Genomic DNA, 23,088 nt, shown 5'->3' with positions numbered 1-23,088 from the left:
ATCTTCCTCCTCTAACACCAGATTATAGAGTATCTTCCTCCTCTAACACAGATTATAGAGCATCTTCCTCCTCTAACACCAGATTATAGAGCATATTCCTCCTCTAACACCAGATTATAGAGCATCTTCCTCCTCTAACACCAGATTATAGAGCATCTTCCTCCTCTAACACCAGATTATAGAGCATCTTCCTCCTCTAGCACCAGATTATAGAGCATCTTCCTCCTCTAACACCAGATTATAGAGTATCTTCCTCCTCTAACACAGATTATAGAGCATCTTCCTCCTCTAGCACCAGATTATAGAGCATCTTCCTCCTCTAACACCAGATTATAGAGCATCTTCCTCCTCTAACATCAGATTATAGAGCATCTTCCTCCTCTAACATCAGATTCTAGAGCATCTTCCTCCTCTAACACCAGATTCTAGAGCATCTTCCTCCTCTAATCCAGATTCTAGAGCATCTTCCTCCTCTAACACCAGATTATAGAGCATATTCCTCCTCTAATCCAGATTCTAGAGCATCTTCCTCCTCTAACATCAGATTATAGAGCATCTTCCTCCTCTAACACCAGATTATAGAGCATCTTCCTCCTCTAATCCAAATGATATCCAGACTTCTGCCCTCAGGCTGGATTATAAACAGACACTTCCTGTTCCACTCTGGATTGTAACCCGGTGAGCAGAGCTCAGGCAGCCTGGAGGGAGTTTCTCCTCACGGCTTCAGACTCTTTTAATTTGAAAGTGTGGGCCCCAGGCAGCGCTTCCTGTCGGTGGGGGTCGGAGGGGGGGGGGGGGGGGCGGAGGTCCGGCTCCAGCCTCAGTGTGACTCTGGGATCCGAGCGTCTCTCAGCTCCGGAGCTCCAGCCTTCCTCTCCGACTCGTCGCTCAGATTTTCCTCCACAAAGTGAGTGTTTGTTCAGTTTCCTGCCTGAAGCCGCTCCGCGATCCGCTGGATTTCACTCCGGGTTTTATTACTGCCTTGATGAAATGACCACAAACCGTCAGCCTCTATTCATGTTGGTCTGTTTTGTCGTCTTCGTCTTCAGAAACACTGTTATTTGTACACTTGGAAGTTTAAGACTTTGTGTTTTAAACTGGATTCTATCTGTTTTTAACGTCTGGATCTTAACGGGGGATTCAAGGACCTCCGGAGCTTCTGGGATTAAATAATCCAGGCGGGGTCGTCCAGACACGAATCCATAACGATCAAGTGGAAACACAAAACTTTGGTTGCTCTTCGGGTGTTTTGTTCAAACGACGACGGTGAAAAGGCGAATGTTTTGAAAACGCTTGGTACTTTTATTTTGACAGTCACTGTAATAACAATCCAACTTGGTCATTTTATCTTAGTTTCACTAATAATAAAAATTTAATAATAATAATAAAATAATAATAATTATAATAATAATAAAATAATAATAATAAAATAAAAAATATTAATAAAATAACAAAAATAATAAAATAATACAAATAACAACAATAATAATAATAATAATAATAATAATAATAATAATAATAATAATAATAATAATAATTTCTATTCAAAAGTAACAAAAATTAAATTTAGTTATTTAAGTTAATTGTTCCCAGGAGGAGAGAGACTGAGAGTCACGACACTCGACTGAGCAGAACTACGAGTCACTAGGACCTGGACCAGGACCAGGACCAGGACCAGGACCAGGACCAGGACCAGGACTAGGACTGGGATTATGACCAGGACCTGGACCTGGACCAGGACTAGGACCAGGACTAGGAATAGGACTAGGAATAGGACCAGGACCAGGACTAGGACTGGGACTAGGACTAGGACTAGGACTAGGACTGGGACTATGACCAGGACCAGGACCAGGACCAGGTCCGAGTTCCTCGGTGAGAGAAGAGCTACGGAAGAAACGTCTTCAACATGTAATCTGAAGGAAAGAGAAGGAAACTATTTCTTCTCTCTTCTTGTTTCAAAGACTTTAATTATGGAAAACAAAGGAGCAGAAACCAAACGATGGACTGACGTGGTTCAGGTCTGGGTCAGTTACTGGATTTAATCTGGACCAGAACAAAAACAAACCAAGAGAGTCTGGGAGTCGCCCTGATAAGGATCAGAGCAGCAGGGGGGTGACGGGGGGGGGGGGGCACAGCGGTCCCGAGAGGTGCTAGCAGGGCAGCTATCAGCTATCAGCCTCTGTGGCCATCAGATTATTGACCAATATTTTCAAAGTAAAATGGAAAACTTGTTAACGTTTCCATGTTATAAATACAGTTTTTAAATTTTTGTTATTTTCACTTCATTTATGTTTATTTATTTGATATATTTAGTTTTTTCTGTTGTCAATTCTGCCATTTTTGTTACTTTCATGATCATCTTCAATTGTGTGTGTGTGTGTGTGTGTGTGTGTGTGTGTGTGTGTGTGTGTGTGTGTGTGTGTGTGTGTGTGTGTGTGTGTGTGTGTGTGTGTTGCAGGTGACGGGGTTTGAACCCTCCTGCTGATGGAGCCGGTGAAACCGGACCTGGAGCTGCTCAGCAGCACGATGGCGGCTTTCGCTCACGTCAGAGGTCGGCTAGCAAACAACAGCAAACGTCATTAGCACGATAATGCTAAAGAGCAACGTTAGCCATGGGAAGATTAACGCTGATGTAGAAAACCAGAAAATCTAAATTAGCCATAAAAAAAACCCCCAAAAAAACAAAAAACAAACTTCTACATTTATGTTTGTGAAACAAAAGTGTTCACATATAACAGCTAGCTTAGCATCGCAGAACGCGGCCTGGCAGGAAATGTCCAAACTTAATTTACGTTGAAACACAATTAGCATAAAAACGACCCGCTTCAATGAGCAGTGTGATTTTAAACTTGGCAGGAAACACAATTAAATTGCAGATTAGCATTAATAGAAAACGCTAAGCGTGAAAAGTCCAAAAGTTAAGTTAGCATAAAAAACTAAAACTACAATTAGCACTGGAAGGTAAACGTTAAGTATGAAGTCACTACTGTGAAGTTTTCTATAGAAATACAGATAGTAGATTAGCATCGATGTTGTAAAACTGCTGGGACGTTAGCATTAAAATGATTAGCTTAGCATTAACATACAAACATAAAAACTAGAAGAAAATGAAACGATGTTAGCATTGAAGCGGTTTTGTGATGCTAACCATAGATTGTCGTTGCGACGGGGAACGCCCTGCTCCCGTCGTGTCTCTGATCGTTAGCCATTAGCATCAACGCTACATTAAGTTTAGCCTCTGCTATGCTACTGCTAAGCAAAACGTGAGCGCTTCGATGCTAAAACTTTGAATGTTTGTGTTTGTGCAGCGAACCCGGAGAGCTTCGCGCTCTGCTTCATGGTGGGCGTCTGCTTCGGCCTGCTGGCGGCGCTCTGCCTCCTGGTGGCCGCCATCGCCTGCCGCGCTCGTCGGCCCCGCCCACCTCCCCCGTCCCCGGAGCGCAGGCAGCTGAAGGAGTCCAGTGAGGAAGAGGAGGAGGAGGAGGATGAGGAGGACGATGAAGAGGAGGAGGAGGAGGAGCGTTGCAGGCCGCCTGACGGAACGCTGCGCGGCGTCAACGTGTTCTCCTCCGCTGAAGAGCTGGAGACGGCACGGCGGCTGGAGGAGCGCGAGCGAATCGTCAGGGAGATCTGGAGGAACGGGCAGCCGGACGTTCTCTTCACTGGGACGGGAACCATCGGACGAGGAACTATGGAATGAGGCACGATCGGACGAAGAACGATCGGATGAGGAACTATCAGGCGAAGAACTATTGGTACGAAGAACTATCAGACGAGGAACTATGGAATGAGGAACTATCAGACGAGGAACTATGGAATGAGGAACTATCAGACGAGGAACTATGGAATGAGGAACTATCGGACGAGGAACTATCAGACGAGGAACTATGGAATGAGGAACTATCAGACAAGGAACCAAGGAACGAGGAACGATCAGACGAACTATTGGTACAAAGAACTATCGGATAAGGAACTATTGGATAAGGAACTATCGGACGAGGAACTATTGGTACGAAGAACTATCGGATGAGAACTATGGAATGAGGAACTATCGAATGAGGAACTAAGGAATTAGGAACTATCGGACAAGGAACTAAGGAATGAGGAACAATCGGACGAGGAACTAAGGAACGAGGAACTAAGGAATGACCGCCGCGCCGCTCAGACCAGCTCACGATCACTGTTCCACAAACGTCTGTCCCCTGGAAGCTCATGCTGCAGTACCACCAGGAGCCTCATGGGGCAGTACTGAGAGTCTGGAAGTACTGAGGGTCTGGAAGTACCGAGAGTCTGGAAGTACTGAGGGTCTGGAAGTACTGAGAGTCTGGAAGTACTGAGAGTCTGGAAGTACTGAGGGTCTGGAAGTACTGAGAGTCTGGAAGTACTGAGGGTCTGGAAGTACTGAGAGTCTGGAAGTACTGAGAGTCTGGAAGTACTGAGAGTCTGGAAGTACTGAGAGTCTGGAAGTACCGAGAGTCTGGAAGTACTGAGGGTCTGGAAGTACTGAGAGTCATTGTAACAGGATGGATGAAGAAAGAACGTTAAAATGTTCCAATGATAAAATGGGAGTCGGTTCCCCATCAGTTTCTCTTAATCAACCCGGAGCAACCCTATGAATGTTTTCCAAAATAAAACACGTTTAAAGTGCGTCTTTTGATTTTGATCGTCAGCCGAACCCTGAGACTTCCTGCTTCTGTAAAGTTCACCGCCGGGAGTTTGACGAAAATGTCACAGACGTTTTCATCTGATAGTTCTGAAGATTTCATGATTTTATACTAGAATGTAAAATAGTTCCAACTTTTCCTGAAGGTTTTTTTTTTGGGTGTTTTTATGATGTCGGTTTCATCTATTTTAGCTTTTTTACCCTTTCTGCCTTTTTTTTATTTTATTTTTTTAAGTTGTTAGTTATTGTAGCTTTTCTTGCGCCATTTCATCATTTAAAAAAATATATATATATATATAATCGTAGAACTTTGTTGCATTACTTTCAGTCATCAGATCTCAAATTCAGTCCGGAGCTTCAAAGACGTCCAGTTAAAACCGAAAGTTCAAAGCAAAGTCACCAAATCAAAGCTCCACAGGAAGTCCCGGCCCAGACCGCAGTGAGGAACGTCCCGGGTCTCCGGGGACCTTCTGGGATCCAGTCAGGAGGTCCTGCAGGCCAGACGGGGGGGAGGAGGTAGGGGGGCGGAGGGGGGGTAGGGGGGGTAGGGGTGGTGGGAAAGGAAGCGGAGGAAGTGACGGGGTCAAAGAGACGAGCTGTGGGAACTCCACCAGTCCTGCTGACGGCTTCCTCAAACGTCCCAGACGTCCTCTTATCTCCTCCTCATGGACCAAACGAGGTCATGAGTCGTTTTCTCATGAAACTCAGTTTGTTTATCGTACCGCCTGCTTCTTACCAGCTCCCATGGAACGTTTTGTTTTTATTGTCAAAGTTAAAAGTCAAAGTAATTAAAGTTTTACACAACACCAGTGTTCTGATCCACTGGACCCGTGAAGTTTTTATCTCGGTTCTTGAGGTGGGAAAGATTCTTTCATGTACTTATTTTCCTTGCAGACTGTTGGGAGGCGATGCGCGCTCTCGCTCTTACGCATGCGCAGATCTCTCCCCCTCGCTCCGGCGCGTCCAGTCGTAAACAAACATGGCGGCTCCGTATTAGTTTGACTCGCGGTCAGAATTCCGGGTTCTATCGTTCTAATCAGTGGGTTTTACTAGTCGAGACTCACCCGTGACGCCTCACCAGCCCGCCGGAACGTCTCGTTCTCTCCGTTTTCTTCACGTTTGTAGCGTTTTGTTCTCTGCACAGGTCTGTGTGGGTTTCATTACAGAATCACGCAACAGCGCCGTCAGTGGCCCGGAAGACGAACTACATCGTCTCTGTCCGCTGCTGCAGTGGAAACACCTAATTATTATTTTTTAAATGATTAGATGTCACATGAAACATTGTCGTGTAAACAGAGTCTCCATATCTACATTTTAATAAAAAAAAATACCTTTGACGGGAAGAAACACTGCAGGGACTGTCAAAATAAAAGACAGTATGTGTCTGATGGAGGTGTGGTGGCGCCACCATGTGGACACCAGGAGAGACGCAGTGGAAAGATGAGTTATTTCAGTTTTTAACTGTGGAAGTACTTGAGACACATTTCAAGTAAAACGGCTCCGACGGGAATAATGTCTTTAATGTTAAATCTGGAGATGTGTGGAGAGAGAGAGAGAGAGAGAGAGAGAGATAGTTAGAGAGAGAGAGAGAGAGAGATAGCTAGAGAGAGAGAGAGAGAGAGAGATAGCTAGAGAGAGAGATAAAGAGAGATAGCTAGAGAGAGAGAGATAGCTAGAGAGAAAGAGATAGCTAGAGAGAAAGAGAGGGTGACAGAGATAGCTAGAGAGAGAGAGATAGCTAGAGAGAAAGAGAGGGTGACAGAGAGAGAGAGATAGCTAGAGAAAGAGAGGGTGACAGAGAGAGAGAGATAGCTAGAGAGAGTGACAGATAGCTAGAGAGAGAGAGATAGAGTGACAGAGATAGAGTGACAGAGAGAGATAGCTAGAGAGAGAGAGATAGAGTGACAGAGAGAGATAGCTAGAGAGAGAGAGATAGCTAGAGAGAGTGACAGAGAGAGATAGCTAGAGAGAGAGAGAGATAGCTAGAGAGAGAGAGATAGAGTGACAGAGAGAGATAGCTAGAGAGAGAGAGATAGCTAGAGAAAGCGAGAGAGAGATAGAGAGAGTGACAGAGAGAGAGCGAGAGAGCTGAGAGAGAGAGAGAAAGAGAGACCGAGAGAGAGAGAGAGTGAGAGAGAGCGAGAGACCTTGAAATGAGGCTCAGAGAATTTCCCTGAATCAAAGAAAAATTTATTGAAAATCAAGAGACGAGTACTTCAGAGCTCTGGAGACGGTAAAAAAGATTTGAGATTAAAGACATGCAGTATGTACAGTGAGAGCTACAGTTACACAAACACTCCTCCTCCTCCTCCTCTTCTTCACCTCCTCCTCCTCCTCCTCCCGACAGTCGGTTCATCTTTAGATTCATTTAACATTTAATCTTTCATCGAAAATCTAAACTCAACGTGTTCTGAGACAGGAAACTGCAGTCCGCTAACACCGTCTACTTTTAAAATTAAAAACACCCACAAACCGAAGAGGGAACGAACGCACACACACACACACACACACAGACACACACACACACACAGACACACACACACACACAGACACACGCACACAATTTTACCGACGTCTTCAGCTCAAGTCTGATTGGTCCTGATCAGTGAATTAAACTTATTCAGTGGTTGTGTGTGTTGTGTGTGTGTGTGTGTGTGTGTGTGTGTGTGTGTGTGTGTGTGTGTGTGTGTGTGTGTGTGTGTCTCTGGGGACTTCCTAAGGCACGGATGCTTCCTTCCTAGCAGAGAAAAACGAACCCTAAGAGAACTACAGAAACACAATCTTTGACTGACAGCACATCTGAACCAATCAGGGAGCAGGTGAGGCCGCTGCCCCGCCCCCAACTCCTCAGGGCTTGGCGGCGTCGGCGCCGCCCTTCATGTCCTTGTGCTCCGCCTCCAGGCCGTCGTCGGGCAGCTCGCCCTCCTCGCCGCCCTGGAACATGTCGTGGGTCCACTTGGGGCTGCTGCCGCCCTTCCGGTACACGAAGCGTCCGCGCCGCGCCGGGAAGACGCCGCGGCCGCGCCCGCGGTTGTCCACCCACGTCTTCTCGCCGTCACGGTCGTCGTGCTGGACGGAGGAGGGAGGAGGGGGGAGGGGGGGGGGGTTGGTCACTACGGACTACTGAGCTGGAGCTCTGACGGGTGGCACTAACTAGTACTACCGACTAGTACCACTAACCAGTACTACCGGCTAGTACTACTAACCTGTACTACTGACCAGTACTACCGGCTAGTACCACTAACTAGTACTACCGACTAGTACCACTAACCAGTACTACCGGCTAGTACTACTAACTAGTACTACCGACTAGTACCACTAACTAGTACTACCGGCTAGTACTACTAACCAGTACTACCGGATAGTACTACTAACCAGTACTACCGGCTAGTACTACTAACCAGTAAAACCGACTAGTACCACTAACTAGTACTACCGGCTAGTACTACTAACCTGTACTACTGACCAGTACTACCGGCTAGTACCACTAACCAGTACTACCGGATATTACTACTAACCAGTACTACTGACCAGTACTACCGGCTAGTACCACTAACCAGTACTACCGGATAGTACTACTAACCAGTACTACCGGCTAGTACTACTAACCAGTACAACCGACTAGTGCCACTAACTAGTACTACCGACCAGTACCACTAACTAGTACCACTGACTAGTACCACCAACCAGTACCACTAACTAGTACCACTGACCATTACCACTGACTAGTACTACCGACTAGTACCACTAACTAGTACTACTGAACAATTTAACAGTGATGAGAAGAAACGGTCTGGATGAGAGAGAGAACGATAGACACACAGAGATAGAGAGAGAGAGAGACAGAGACGAAAAAGACAGAGAGATAAAGATAGAGAGACACAGAGAGAGAGAGAGAGACACAGAGAGAGAGAGAGAGAGAGAGAGAGAGACACAGAGAGAGAGAGACAGAGACAGAGAGACACACAGAGACAGAGAGACAGAGAGAGACAGAGAGAGAGAGAGAGAGAGAGAGACACAGAGAGAGAGAGAGACACACAGAGAGAGAGAGACACACAGAGACAGAGACAGAGAGACAGAGAGAGAGAGAGAGAGAGACAGAGCTACTTGCTCGCCCCCTGGCGTGGCCCCGGCCCCCAGCCTCACCAGGTAGTACTTCCTGCTCTTGGGGGTGTACTCGGGGTCCCACTCCTCCTCCGGGGGCCGGACCGGGGGGTTCATGTTGGCCGGGTTCCCGTTGCTGTTGTTACCCGGGTAGTTCCCGCGGTTCCAGCCTCGACCCCGGACCCTGGGGAACTGGAGCACACCGGAGAACCATCAGAACCACACACACACGCACACACACGCACACACACACGCACACACACACACACACACACACACGCACGCACACACGCAAACACACACTAATGGGGGCATTAGCTCAGAGAGGTGAGTTTCCACTGACTGGAGCTACTTTACCTTCAGATTAACCAGGTAGTGAATGGATTATGTATGATAGAGACTCATCATCATCATCATCATCATCATCATTATCATCCACATTATGTTCCTTAGCATTAGGAGGAAGGAACAGAGCAGAGAAGCGTCTACTGTGATGCCATTAGGACAGAAAATTGCAAGAAGATGAGATGTCAGTACCTCGGAGACACAACAAAACCACAGAAGAAGAAGAAGAAGAAAGGGGGGAGGGGGCGGGGGGGAGGTGGAGAGGTGGACTTACAAATCCGCGGCCGCGGCCCCGCTCCATGTTGTGGCCCTCGTATTCCCGGGGGCCAGTGTAGTCCCGCGGGGGGTAGCGGGCGTGGTAGGCCTCCTCCGGGTGCTCCATCGCCCCCCCCTCCCCCGCGTACTCCTTGCCCCGGTAGGGGGGCGGGTAGGGGGAGGGGGAGGAGGAGGAGGAGGAGGAGGACGGAGAGCGGTCGCGCTTCTTCTTTCCCTTCCTGCGGAGAGGAGTCACAGCGGCGGTCAGAGCGGCGCCGCCTAGACGTGTGTGTAAGTAGGTTAACTAGTGTAATGGCGGTTAACTAGTTCAGTGTTTTTGAAAATCGTGCACCTTTGTGAAAATCGTGCCACTTTTTGAAAATCGTGCACCTTTTTGAAAATGGTGCCACTTTGTGAAAATGGTGCCACTTTGTGAAAATTGTGCCACTTTGTGAAAATTGTGCATCTTTTTGAAAATGGTGCATCTTTTTGAAAATGGTGCATCTTTTTGAAAACGGTGCACCTTTTTGAAAACGGTGCACCTTTTTGAAAACGGTGCACCTTTTTCAAAAAGGTGCACCTTTTTGAAAATGGTGCACCTTTTTGAAAATGGTCCACCTTTTTGAAAACCGTGCCACTTTTGAAAACCGTGCACCTTTTTGAAAACCGTGCCACTTTTTGAAAACGGTGCCACTTTTTGAAAACGGTGCAACTTTTTCAAAATGGTGCCACTTTTTCAAAATGGTGCCACTTTTTGAAAATTGTGCCACTTGCAACACACTGAGGCTGTGAGAGCAAATGATTCTCAGAAAAAAATGTGAAATTGGATCATTTCCCACGACACTGCTGACTTAGATCTCGCGGGAACAGCGGCTGAAAAACACTGAACTAGCGTAACGGCGGTGAGCCGTGAGCGCCGGAACAGGAAGCGGAAGTTGGCCTTACTTGGACTTCTTGTGGTGTTTCCCAGATTTCTCAGAGGAGCGCTCCCGGCTCGGCCCCCGGGAGCCCCCCGGGCTCCGCCCCCCCGGGCTCCGGCCCCCCTCACGCTTGTAGTCGCGCTCGCGCCCAGCGAACCTCTTTCGTCTCTCAATATCCAGGCGGAGGTCCATCACGTCGCCTTTGAACTTTTTACTTGGGTCCTGCGGAGACACGAGGCCCGGTCAGACGCTGCAAGGCCTGATGGGTAAAAAAATTTTTTTTTCATGGGCACGTCAACAGTCGAGCATTACGTTAGCACTAGCGCTCCCTCTAGTGGTCAGGAAGAATAATGACTTTGGAAAAAAAACAAAACAAATATGTGTGAGGAGTTAAAGGTACTGTTGAATGTTTCCTTGATGTGTAAATCATGCATGGAGCTTTTTCAAAACAAACTGAATTTCACAGTTCTGTGGCTTGATTGTTTTGTTTTTTTTTGTCTTTTCAAGAAAAATACTTACAGGGCAACGGCACTGATAAGCGTCCCGTGAGAGGCTTGGACTCAGCATCTTAATTCACCTCCTTTAAGCCTCTTTCATGGGCTCGTACAAACCCAATCAATAACCATAGCTCATAGGCTGCAGGGGGCGCTTGCTTGGCACTTATAAAACACAATGGGGCTCGTTTGATTTAGAAATACGCATCCTTTGAAAGAAAAGCACAAAGCTGAACACGGCTGCTCTGGAACAACACGTCGGCTTGTTTCCCGACACGGACACTTGTGTAAAGGGCTCGTCACCTTGTAGCTCGACTCGTCCAAATCCTCAAACAGGTGAGAGTGCCTCTTAAAGGCACTGGGGGAAACATCGATTCTCCTGCAGGGGGGGGGGAGAGGTGGTCAGTGAGGGGAGGGGGAGAGAGAGAGAGAGAGAGAGAGAGAGGGAGAGAGAGAGGGAGGAGGGGAGAGAGAGAGAGAGAGAGAGAGAGGAGGGGAGAGAGAGAGAGACAGAGAGAGAGAGAGAGAGAGAGAGAGGAGGGAGAGAGAGAGGGAGAGGGAGAGAGAGGGAGGAGGGGGAGAGAGAGAGAGAGAGAGAGAGAGAGGAGGGGAGAGAGAGAGAGGAGGGAGAGACAGAGAGAGAGAGAGAGAGAGAGAGAGAGGAGGGAGAGGCAGAGAGAGAGAGAGAGAGGGAGAGGGAGAGGGAGAGGGAGGAGGGGGAGAGAGAGAGAGAGAGAGAGAGAGAGAGAGAGGGAGGAGGGGAGAGAGAGGAGGGGAGAGAGAGAGAGGAGGGAAAGACAGAGAGAGAGGAGAGAGAGACAGAGACAGAGAGAGAGAGAGAGAGAGGGAGAGAGAGAGGGAGGAGGGGAGAGAGAGGAGGGGAGAGAGAGAGAGGGAGAGAGAGAGAGAGAGAGAGGGAGGGGGGGAGAGGGAGAGGGAGAGAGAGAGGAGGGGAGAGAGAGAGAGGAGGGAGAGACAGAGAGAGAGAGAAAGATAGAGACAGAAACAGAGAGAGATAAAGATAGAGATAGAGAGACAGAGAGAGAGGGGGGAGGGAGAGGGAGAGAGCAAGAGAGAGCGAGAGAGAGCGAGAGCAAGATAGACAGATAGAGAGAGAGATAAAGCGAGAGAGATATATATATATATATAGAGAGAGAGAGATATAGAGAGAGAGAGAGATATATAGAGAGAGAGATATATAGAGAGAGAGAGAGAGAGAAAGATAGAGAGAGAGAGAGAAGCTGCTGGTGGAGGACAGGCAGACCTCAGGTTTCCAACATCAACAATCCTCCACACAATAACAACTTACAAATCAATAGTATAAATAATGAAGGGGGGGTAGGGAGTAGGGGAGGGGGGGGGGGGAGGGGAGGGAGGGGGGTACCTGTGGATTTCGGGGCTCTTCCTTGGCTTCATCATTTCTGCCTCTGCAGCTTTTCTTTGGTACATGGCAAACCGCTCACTTAAAGTCATGTCAGAGGAGGTGAAGTGTTGAGCTGCGAGCAGAAGAGAGGTGTTCTGTGATTGGCTCAGGAGGAGGAGGCAGCCCCCCCCCTTCCCCCTCCTACCTCCTGAACCCCCCCCCCCCCCCCCCCGTTACCTTCAGCAGCAGCCGCACCGGGCCGGTACCCTACCTTTGATGTAGTGCACGATGGACACAATGTGCTGAGCGAAGAGCTCAGACGGGCTGCGGCACAGCGGCGCCGCCTGGATGTGCTGGAAGATGGAGCGGAACTCCGGGTGCTTCTTGGACGGGTTCAGCAGGTCCTGGGTCAGCAGGGCTTTGGACGAGGAGGAGCTGTGGACACACGGGGGGGACAGCGGCTCACGCAAAGACCAGGCTGGACATCGGGACAGACACAGATCATTGTTCTACCATCATCGTCTCTCCGGCTTCGGTTCACCATGAGGAGGTTCTGCTCCCTGCACCTCCTCTGAGGAGGCTCCAGGAGGAGCAAAGAGGAGGTTGTGTGTAGAGGTGTAGGGGTGTGTAGAGGTGTAGGGGTGTGTAGAGGTGTAGGGGTGTAGGTGTGAAGGTGTGTAGAGGTGTAGGGGTGTGTAGAGGTGTAGGGGTGTGTAGAGGTGTAGGTGTGTAGAGGTGTAGGTGTGTAGAGGTGTGTGTAGGGGTGTGTGTAGGGGTGTGTAGAGGTGTAGGGGTGTAGGTGTGAAGGTGTGTGTTTCGAGATGTAGGGGTGTGTGTAGGTGTGTAGAGGTGTGTCGGTGTAGAGGTGTGTGTCGGTGTATAGAAGTGTAGAGGTGTGTGTCGGTGTGTGTAGAGGTGTGTAGGTGTGTAGAGGTGTGTCGGTGTAGAGGTGTGTGTCGGTGTATAGAAGTGTAGAGGTGTGTGTCGGTGTGTGTAGAGGTGTGTAGGTGTGTAGAGGTGTGTAGGTGTGTAGAGGTGTGTAGAGGTGTGTGTCGGTGTATAGAAGTGTAGAGGTGTGTGTGTGTCGGTGTGTGTGTCGGTGTGTAGGTGTGTGTAGAGGTGTGTGTGTAGAGATGTGTAGAGGTGTGTGTAGAGGTGTGTGTGTGTAGAGATGTGTAGAGGTGTGTGTAGAGGTGTGTAGGTCTGTAAGTGTGTGTCGGTGTAGAGGTGTGTGTAGAGGTGTAGAGGTGTGTAGGTGTGTAGAGGTGTGTAGGTGTGTTGAGGTGTGTAGGTGTGTAGAGGTGTGTAGGTGTGTTGAGGTGTGTAGGTGTGTTGAGGTGTGTGTAGAGGTGTGTGTGTAGAGGTGTGTGTAGAGGTGTGTGTGTAGAGGTGTGTAGGTGTGTGTAGTGCAGACGGTACCTGGGTCTCTCGTCGACAGAACCCACTTTGAGCTCAAAGTCCTCCCTGGAGGCCGACAGGCAGCGGGCCGGTGAGAGGTCCCGGGGAGGGAAGGCTCCGGGGAACAGAGGACGGTCCTTGTCCCTGGAGGTGGAGGGAGGACTGGGACTCCGGCGGGACTTCTCCTTCTCCTTCTTCTCCTTCTTCTTGGCCTTCTCCTCCTTCTTGTGTTTGCGTCCGCGGTACACCTCCTCCTCCGGCTCGCCGCCGTCCTCGGCGTCCCTGCGGCTCTTCTCCTTGCCGGACGGGTACGAGGTGGAGTACGACGGCTCGTCGTCCCACTTCCCGAAAATGTCCCGGGACGTGAGGGCGGGTTTGTCCTCGTCCTCGTCGTCCAGGTCCCTCTCCTTCAGCCCGTGGGACTTGAGGAACTCCTCCTCGCCGGCGTCGAAGAAGGGCATGGTCTTCTCCTCCTTGAAGTCTCCGAAGGAGGCGGAGGAGATGCTGAGGTGCTCCGACGACTTGCCTCCTTTCTCGGAATCTTTGTCGGCGGACATCTGATCCTTGTCTCGGCCGTTCTCCTTCTCCTTCTTCTGCTTGTTCTCCGCCAAGAACCTGAAACAGACGAGGGGGCGGAGCTTCAGCAGCGTCCGACACACGGTCACAACCTCGACAGAACCTTTTCTCAGAGAGGGGAAGTGTTCAGGTTCGGTCTGGTTCCCAATCTCAAGGTACCGTCGAGGCCGTCTGACGAGACGAGCAGAAGAAGGACGAGCCCTGAATGCAGGTTCGGTCTGGTTCCCGATCTCAAGGTACCAGAAGAAGGACGACCCCTGAATGCAGGTTCAGTCTGGTTCCCGATCTCAAGGTACCAGAAGAAGGACGAGCCCTGAATGCAGGTTCAGTCTGGTTCTCGATCTCAAGGTACCAGAAGAAGGACGACCCCTGAATGCAGGTTCAGTCTGGTTCTCGATCTCAAGGTACCAGAAGAAGGACGACCCCTGAATGCAGGTTCAGTCTGGTTCCCGATCTCAAGGTACCAGAAGAAGGACGACCCCTGAATGCAGGTTCGGTCGTCAGACTCGGTTTAAAACTTCCCCTCAGAACATTTTCAAAGCACTTAAAACTGGACGTTTTGTCTCATGCCCGATTAACCCGGCTTCTTCGCGGGACCTTCGAAAGACAAACCGACGCTCGCGAGTTATTTGGACGGAAGCAAAGCGGACGGAGGAGAGAGGGGACATACTTTTTGAAGGCCGCAGAGATCACCGTCTTATCCGACGACTTCTCCTCGTCCTTGGGGAAGAAGCCGAAGCCGCCGAACGACGCCGTCTGCGCGGGCTTCGTGGGGCTCTTGGAGCGCGCGGGCGACACGGTGCCGACCGTCTTCCACATGGAGCCGCTGCCGCTGGGGCCCTTGCGCTCGGAGCTGGACGGCGTGCCGTCCTTCTTGGAGTCCGGGCTGCCGCGCTTGGGGCTGGCGTCGAAGTCGATCCACTTCCCGCCGGACGCCTTCTCGATGGCGCTGCCGTCGGCGCCCTGGCCCGACTTCTCCGCCGGGCCCTCGGCGGCCTTGTCCTTGGCGTCCTTGGAGGCGGGCCGGCCCTTGCTGCCGCGGTGGCGGGGGGACGAGGACCGGGAGCGCGAGGAGTAGCTGGAGCGCCGGGAGCGCCGGGACGGCCCCGAGGACGAGCGGTCCGAGTAGCGGGAGCGGCTCCGGCTGCCCGAGCGCTTCTTGGGCGTGCGGGAGCGCGAGCGCCCCCTCCTGGGGCTGTGCGCGTGGTGGTCCTGGCGGTCCTGGCGGTCGTGCCAGCCTCCCCCGCCTCGTTCGCCCCCGCCCCCTCCTCCTCCGCCCTGCCAGTTGCCCTTGTAGCCGTAGCCCCCTCCTCGGTTCTGGTAGTGGCCGCCGCGCTGGTAGTAGCCGCGGCCGCGGCCCCGGTAGTGGTACGGCCGGCGGTAGCCTCGGTTGTAGCCCCGGAACCCTCCGCGGTTGTTCTGGTAGTCCCGCGACGGGTAGTTTCTGTAGGACGGAGAGTGTGAACGAGAGCGGGAACGAGACCTAGAACTGAACAAAGGACAAGAAGAACTACTTTCAGGGTGTGTGTGTGTGTGTGTCAAACCTCTAAAACCTGGTCGGTCCGGACGCTTCGCAGAGCGACTCGGCCAAGAATGTGCTTGTTTTTTAACAAGGGCAGGTCGTTGACCTCTGGTCTGAGCGACTATCGAACCCCAACAGTCGTTCCTGTATCACGGCCCCCGGTCTGCTGCAAACCACGGAATCCGGATCAGGAATGGACGCCTCACTACCGCTGGTCAATCTGCTTTTCTTTGAACCACTTCCCAGTAAAACAAACCAACCGATCCCTCAATAGGACTTCAAGGTTTCCGATCAGGGTCCATCAGACTCCACGTGGAACGATTTAGTGGATTATTTTGTACGTAAAGAGCTAAAATGTGACTCCAGAGGATTTAGTTAGAACTCTGTGAACCTCTTTATCTGGCATGTCGTGCATCTAAACAACAAATGGTGCCTTAAAAATCAACTGGAAGTTTGTGCACCTCCCGTCCAGTACAACTTTAAATAAAACAAATGTGACTCGACAAACAAATAAGGGCCGACGGTGGCGTCTTTCTGAGCAGCAGATGGAGCCAACGATCCTCCTCTCAGACCGGAACCAAACCAGACACAACAGGATCCGCGATGCGAAGCACAAACAAAGACCTGTGGTTCGTCCGCAGAACTCGTTCTTGCTTCTCGTTGACGAGTAAACAAAGTCTGGGGAATTGGAGGAGGGAACTACCGACAGCGACTGAAACTACGTGTGAAGAGAGACGTGGACGCGAGAAGAGATATTAAAAAAAACCCACAGGATTAAACTCTTACCACACACACACACACACACACACACACACACACACACACACACACACACACACACACACACACACACACACACACACACACACACACACACACACACACACACACACACACACACACACACACACACACACACACACACACACACACACACACACACAGGTCTGAAGCTCCTCGGTGCACGAGGTGAGGAAAGGAAGAAAGAAAAAAAAAAAAAAAAAAAAAAAAGAGGTCGCCCCGGGTTACGATCTGCTCTCGTCCAGAAAGGGAGGGGGGGAGGGGGAAGGGGGAGGGGGAGGGGGAGAGCCTAGCTCAGCTTTCACTTCCTGCTTCCACAAATCATTTACATGCAGTGTCGCAACGACCCGCCGGGTCCGGAGCTCAAGGGGCCGTGGCGGGAGTTTAACCCTTCACCGCCACGCCGCCGCCCTACGTGGTGCGTCGTCAGCCTGTGTTGTGTGTCGTTCTGTCCCACGGCTCTGGACCCCCCCTCTCCCCCCACCCCGCCACACCTCCACCTGCTGTGGGCGGGCCTACCTGTAGCGACGCTTCCTGGACCGGGAGCGGGAGTGGCTTCTGGACCGGGACCTGGAGTAGGACCGGGACCGGGAGCGAGACCTGGACCTGGAGCGGGACCGAGCCGGAGAGTCCGGAGCCTTCGACATGGCCGCGTTCACACAGATATGGAGATTCTGTTCCCTAGGAGACACGGCGGAGGGGGGGGAGGGTAGAAGGGGGCGTGGTCAGAGCTTGTTTTTATTTACCCTTGTTTACTCTCTGGGTGGTTGCTAGGGGATTAAGCGGGAATCCCGGGCTGACGGCCCGCCGCCGTTAATCCGGAGCGTGCGAGAGCCGCTGACAGTCCGACACCCGAGAGCCTCCGCGACGCCCCGCCGTGTAAACACACAAACAGGTACATGTGACCCGGCGGGGACCGGGGCCGTCCAGGTCAACAACAAGTCCTCCACGCCCGTCACCGCTGACTCAGCAGGAATCCGACCGCTGGTTGTGAAAGACATCGTCTGTTTGATTAATGACCAATGATTGATTTCGATTCGCTCCACTGACGTGACCTCGACTCGTAACGGAGCCACGAGCCTCAGAGGGGCAGCGGTGATGAAGGTGGTGGCGGCTGCTGCTCCGTCACAACTCCACCCAACAACAGTTTATCAGTTTAGGTCGTCATGAGTCATTACGAGAGTGTGTGAGACGATCCAACAGAATATATCTGCCTTTTATTCTTGTCCAGTTGTCGTCAGAAGAATAATTTTCTTGTTAAAACCTCCTTCAGCATCATTTAAAACCTGATTAAGTGTTGAAGATTGCAATTAAAGGCTTTTGAAGGGATTTTAATAAACTATATTTTCAGGAACAACGCCCCATTAACACGACGTTTTAAGTGAAAACGCATCGTTTATATATTCAGCTCAGAAAAGTTTCACATTTCCACAGCGAGGTTTTGTTTCCAAGTGAAAAACTTGTTTTTCCCACTAAAATTCTCTGCATTAAATGAAGCCTGAAACAAAAAGCGTTTAACTATTTATAGTCTGGCAGGGAAACAATTTGATTTATTGAAGCATGTATGTGGAGAGAAGCTCCAGCGGCGGGAAGCAAAGGAAGCCAAAGCCTCGTTTACGTGACGAAAACAACGAAAAACCACCGTATCTGCAGAACTTCCTTCCCTTTGGTCAGTTTACACGAGAACGCTGCTCGGTTCCACGGCATCCGTGACTTTTTTAAACCGTCTCACCGTTGCGATCCCCCCCCCCGTGGAGCGCCGTTACCGGGCACCGGTAAACAAACATGGCCGACCAGTAGCGGTACGACTCGAGTCTCGTGGTCCAGATCGGTAAGTTTTATTGTGGAGTCTCTCCCCTGATGGCAGCAGATTTGTCGTCCGTCCACAAGAATGTCGGGTCGCTGTGGTTTCATTACGAAAAAAAAAAAAAAAAAAAAAAAAAAAAAAGCAACAGCGCCCTCCCGTGGCCAGACAGACTGGTTACACCGTCGTCAGAGTGTCTGCCGTGACGCACTGCTTAGTTTTAAACCGGTTCAGGTGTCGTCAGGCGAAACGTTGTGGTGTAAACCGAGCCGCGGAGACAAACAGTCATAAACATCAATAGCGGATGCGACGCCGCGGCGCGACAACAGTGGGCGTGGCCTTTCTGCAGGTTGTTTACTTTAACGTTCGTCTTGACGACAGTTGCTACGAGCCACACAGAGGCCGAGCACACAGGCGTCGTCCTCTCAGTCCACTGTTCACAATCCGTCACTCGGTGACGTTAATCAGTTGAAGATTTGCGCTTTGGGGCCAAATGCTGCCTTGCTTCAGGGGCGTCGAACTCATCCAACCTAATGTGACGTCTGGAGGGCCGGACGAGTAGAACGTCACGTATTAAACTGCAGATATGGACAAATGCAAAGTCTGTCCTTCTTTTGATCCTTTTGTAACGGCAAGAATTCTAGAAGTCTATTTTGAAATATTCATATTTAAGGAAATCGGATATAATATTTGCAAAAAAAAAACAACAACCTGCCACATGTATGTGGATATCGTATTTTAATTCAGGATTAAAACACTATCATCATATGGAAATTGTTTTGAGTTTACGTGTCTGAAGCACTTAAATTGGACTCATTGTGACGTCATGTGATATCATGTGACATCATTGTGACATCATGTGACCTCATTGTGACATCATGTGACCTCATTGTGACGTCATGTGACCTCATTGTGACATCATTATGACGTCATGTGACATCATTGTGACGTCATGTGATATCATGTGACATCATTGTGACGTCATGTGACATCATTGTGACGTCCTGTGACCTCATTGTGACGTCATGTGACCTCATTGTGACATCATGTGACCTCATTGTGACATCATTATGACGTCATGTGACCTCATTGTGACGTCATGTGATATCATGTGACATCATTGTGACGTCATGTGACATCATTGTGACGTCCTGTGACCTCATTGTGACGTCATGTGACCTCATTGTGACGTCATGTGACCTCATTGTGACATCATTGCGACGTCATGTGACATCATTGTGACGTCATGTGACATCATGTGATGTCATCAGATGCTTTAATGTTGGGGTCAAATCCTGAGCGAGGGCAGTTTTGAATGTCATTTTTTATTTATTTTTTTTGCCAAGCTAGAGTTTTTAGACCAGCCTGTGTCCAATTTTTTTTTTATAAAAATCACGTGGTGGATCGGATCCTCTGGTTCTGGCCCCCGGGGTTATTTCTAATAGCGTCGTTTCAGTAGAAGCCGCCAGGCGACCTTTCCGTGACCTTCAAACTGCCCGAGAAGCATCAGATGAGCGTCGTGGTCACATGACGGCTGGGGGGGGGACGGGGGACAGGGGGACGGGGGACGGGGGGGGTTCTGGTCCAAACAAACACCGTGTGCAGAAAAAATAAAAGCCTTGAGGGGGAGATTTCTGAGTTTTATATTCACGGCAGCGTCGCCCTTCCATTCCGCTGTGAATAATAATGCCGGGAGCTGCGTCGGAGACGTGACTGAACCCAGAGCGGCGTTCAGGAAGTGAACATCTGCCTCTCCGCTTCCTCTCCGCTGCGCGACGTCTGGAAACGCGTGAAAGCAGAAGCGTCTCCGCACTTCAAACGCGTTAGCTTGGCGGCCGGACGAGGAGGACCAACGTTGAGAATACAGTTCAGCGCAGCAGCAGAGACGTGAATGAATGGACGTCCTGGACATTTGGACCCCGAGGACAAACGCTCCGATTCAGGACGTCTTCACACGTTCAGGAACGAGAGAAAAATCATTTGAAGGCACAACGTGATCAAAAAACCTAAAACGGGATGACTAATAACCTAGTTGACGTGCTAATAGTAGCTAGTCAAGTACTTGAGTACACGTTCTGTGGTATGTTTTGGTTATTGCCTCGCCAAATAAGCAACTTATGTCCAACTTAATGCAATTTACTGGGCTGGAAAGCAGTTTAATGGCAATAAATATATTTAAAGTGAAATGTATCCGGACTCCAGGAGTATTCCATCAGTTACCCTTCCCTCTGTAGGATTGTTGTAAAGTCTTAAAAACCACACGCCTGCCAAGGACACAAACGAGTAAATGCAGCCGAGAGAAGAACCAGTAAAACGTCTACCTGACTGTAATTACGTGTTAATTACTTAAGCACAAGTCACCATGTTATATATCCTTTGGCACGTTTACAATCAGATAAGTACACACCTCTTAAATTCTCATTCAAACCAGTTGATCCCAAGCACTTGCATCTCTTTTATAACTAAACAAACTACTTTCAGAGACAATTTAAATTAGTATTTAAAGGACGTCTGGAGCAAATCTTTATTTTTTAAAAACAGCTTTTAATCCAGTTTTGTTTGTAATTCCATATGAGCGCGCAGAAAAAGCCTTGACATTAGTTATTTCAACAGATATATTGACGTAAATGAGGGTAAAAACTCACCGACATCAAAAGTAACTATTCTAACGAAAGTAATGTACCAAGATGCAAGTAATTGAATAGACGAGGTACTCGAGTACCTTGTATTTCGCCAATAAGAGATCAAAGATACGTCCAGAGGAACGTGTACGACTGGTCTGAAGCCACTTCCGAGTACAAATATTGATTAACTTACCGAGGAACGGAAGAAACGTGCAGTCGTTACTTTGGTAAAAACCGAGTATCGCGTCGATGGCGCTCGTGCGGGGTTCGCTGTATTTAACCCGATCTGCAGGATCCGGCTCGGTAAAAAATCAAACCCGGTTACCTTTTCCTGGTTCACACTCGCGTGGACGTGGCCGCGCGGAGCTGGTTTGCCGCCCTGGATGGACCTTTGAGCCCGGGCTGCCTGCTTCGCTCCTCCGGCCCTCCTTCCTGCTTTCCACCGCCCGTTAGCCTGTTAGCTCGTTAGCAGCCGCGCCGAGCACCGGACTCGGAAGCCGCTGCGCCTTCACAGGAGGCCGGAGCGTCGGTTTGCCGCCTCGTGAGCCATTCCTGGTGCAGCGGGGAGGTTCGCTGGCCGCGTCAAAGGTGGTTTGTTTGGTGTTTTTTTTTTTAGCGTGTGCGTGTGTGTAAAATTGATGGCGGTGGAGAAGAGCTAACAAGCGGCTCAACTAGTAGATCACAGCCGGACGACAGCGCTGAAATCACGCGAGAGTTCCGGAGATCTCGCGAGACGTGAGCCTGCCTCGGTTAAACGGAAAACACAAACCCAGTAAAATAACACATCTTTTATTTCGCACGGTGTTTTGTTTGGGTTAATTTATACAAGGTTCTGTTTAAGTGTATTTTGGGTACTTTTTTTGGCATTATTTATGTTATAGATAATATATAATATATAATGCACAATATATAGATATATTATATCTCAAAAATCCTTCAGGGGATTTTTGGTGAAGATGTTAAATTCCTGTCCGACGAGTGTCTCTCCAGCGATGTGAGCATGAGAGCTGCTAAGCCTCGAACCCGACGGTCCGACCTTCATCCTGCACAAAACACTGGCTCCCGAGCTTCACGCCTCCGCCGGAACCCACTTGCCCCCCGTTGACCTTCGACTGAGGAATGAAAACAGTTTGTGTGTCGCCGTCGTTTCCTTCTGAAGCACCGGCGTGGGATGCAGGGACGTAGGGACGTAGGGACGTAGGGATGTAGGGAGCGTATAATTATAACCCAGACTTAATCCCTCCTCTGACCGGCCGCGCCGCCGCCGGAGTGGCGTTCAGCTGCCGCGAGTCGTTTGCGGCCTTGGCTGGAGGTTCACATTCTGAGGGACGGAGCTCCGGGGGGGGGTCCAACATGAGGCCCGGGGGCCAGAAGCGGCCGCCAGACCATCTAATCCGGCCGCCGTGTGATTTAAAAAAAAATTTTTTTTTAAAAGTGTAAATATGAAAACTGACGAAAACACTAGATCGTCAAAAATGACATTGAAAACCGCCCCTGGTCAGAATGTATTAATGCAATCTGTGGAGGTCACATGACGCAACGCCTTTCACAATAAAACAACGAGTCCAACTTATGTGAAGTGACACTTTAGACACGTAAACTCAAAACAATTTCCAGATGATGACAAATTGTTTTAATCCTGAATAAAAATATATCCAGATACAGATATTGTGGGTTTTTTTTTTTTTTGCAAATATAATAATATCTGGTTAACTTAAATATGTACATTTCAGAATAAACTGTCAAATTCTTGCAGTTACAAAAGAATCAAAAGAAGGAAAGACTTTGACATTTGTCCGCATCTGCAGTTTAATATGTTACTTTTGACACACACACACACACACACACACACACACACACACACACACCAGTTTTGTATGGATGCGTATTGCATTGACATGAAAAAATACATATCAACTGTTTTTCTGAATTAATGACATAATTATCTCAGAATTAAGACATGAAATATATTTTGTTAATGATAATTATTAAAGAGAGCCGATTTTTAATTTTTTTTCAGACGACAGTATCGAATGAATTCAGAACAAAACAGAGCCAGTGTTTCTTTAGAGATTTTTCTACACATGTATAATTTATTTGATCTCAATTCTGAGATAATTATGTCATTAATTCAGGAAAACAGACTAAATGTGTTGTTTTTTCACGGGAATGCGATACGCTTCCAGACGAAAGGATGCTTCAGAAAATCCTCCGGTGAC

General features: G+C 49.3%; 2 protein-coding genes across 4 annotated transcripts; one reads left to right on the top strand and one right to left on the bottom strand.

Moving 5' to 3' along the window:
* The first annotated feature begins 841 nt into the window (after positions 1-841).
* Positions 842-4,604, top strand: eva1bb (eva-1 homolog Bb (C. elegans)). Of its 2 annotated transcripts, XR_013937060.1 has the most exons (4): positions 842-907; positions 2,459-2,551; positions 3,309-3,948; positions 4,069-4,604. XR_013937060.1 is itself a non-coding variant. In XM_080515829.1 (3 exons), the coding sequence occupies exons 2-3, from the start codon at positions 2,485-2,487 to the stop codon at positions 3,698-3,700; spliced, it is 459 nt and encodes a 152-aa protein (XP_080371955.1). In that variant the 5' UTR covers positions 842-907; positions 2,459-2,484; the 3' UTR covers positions 3,701-4,604. The 2 variants fall into 2 exon arrangements, 1 of the variants encoding a protein (XP_080371955.1); XM_080515829.1 differs by having other exon boundaries at positions 3,309-4,604.
* Positions 4,605-6,880: 2,276 nt separating this feature from the next.
* thrap3b (thyroid hormone receptor associated protein 3b) lies at positions 6,881-21,552 on the bottom strand. Of its 2 annotated transcripts, none has more exons than XM_080515971.1 (11): positions 21,195-21,552; positions 16,961-17,122; positions 14,789-15,607; positions 13,564-14,157; positions 12,416-12,579; positions 12,166-12,277; positions 11,085-11,160; positions 10,313-10,509; positions 9,387-9,606; positions 8,810-8,959; positions 6,881-7,732 (listed from the first exon to the last, which is right to left on the bottom strand). In XM_080515971.1, exons 2-11 carry the CDS (start codon positions 17,086-17,088, stop codon positions 7,511-7,513), a joined length of 2,682 nt encoding a protein of 893 aa, XP_080372097.1. In that variant the 5' UTR covers positions 17,089-17,122; positions 21,195-21,552; the 3' UTR covers positions 6,881-7,510. The 2 variants fall into 2 exon arrangements, with proteins under 2 accessions (XP_080372097.1, XP_080372098.1); XM_080515972.1 differs by having other exon boundaries at positions 14,789-15,562.
* Between the last annotated feature and the right edge of the window lie 1,536 nt (positions 21,553-23,088).

This window comes from Blennius ocellaris (genome assembly GCF_963422515.1).
Source record: "Blennius ocellaris genome assembly, chromosome: 20".
NCBI classification, from domain to species: domain Eukaryota; kingdom Metazoa; phylum Chordata; class Actinopteri; order Blenniiformes; family Blenniidae; genus Blennius; species Blennius ocellaris.
The sequence above is the reverse complement of the archived record's forward strand: the minus strand, read 5'-3'. Positions and strand labels throughout refer to the sequence as shown.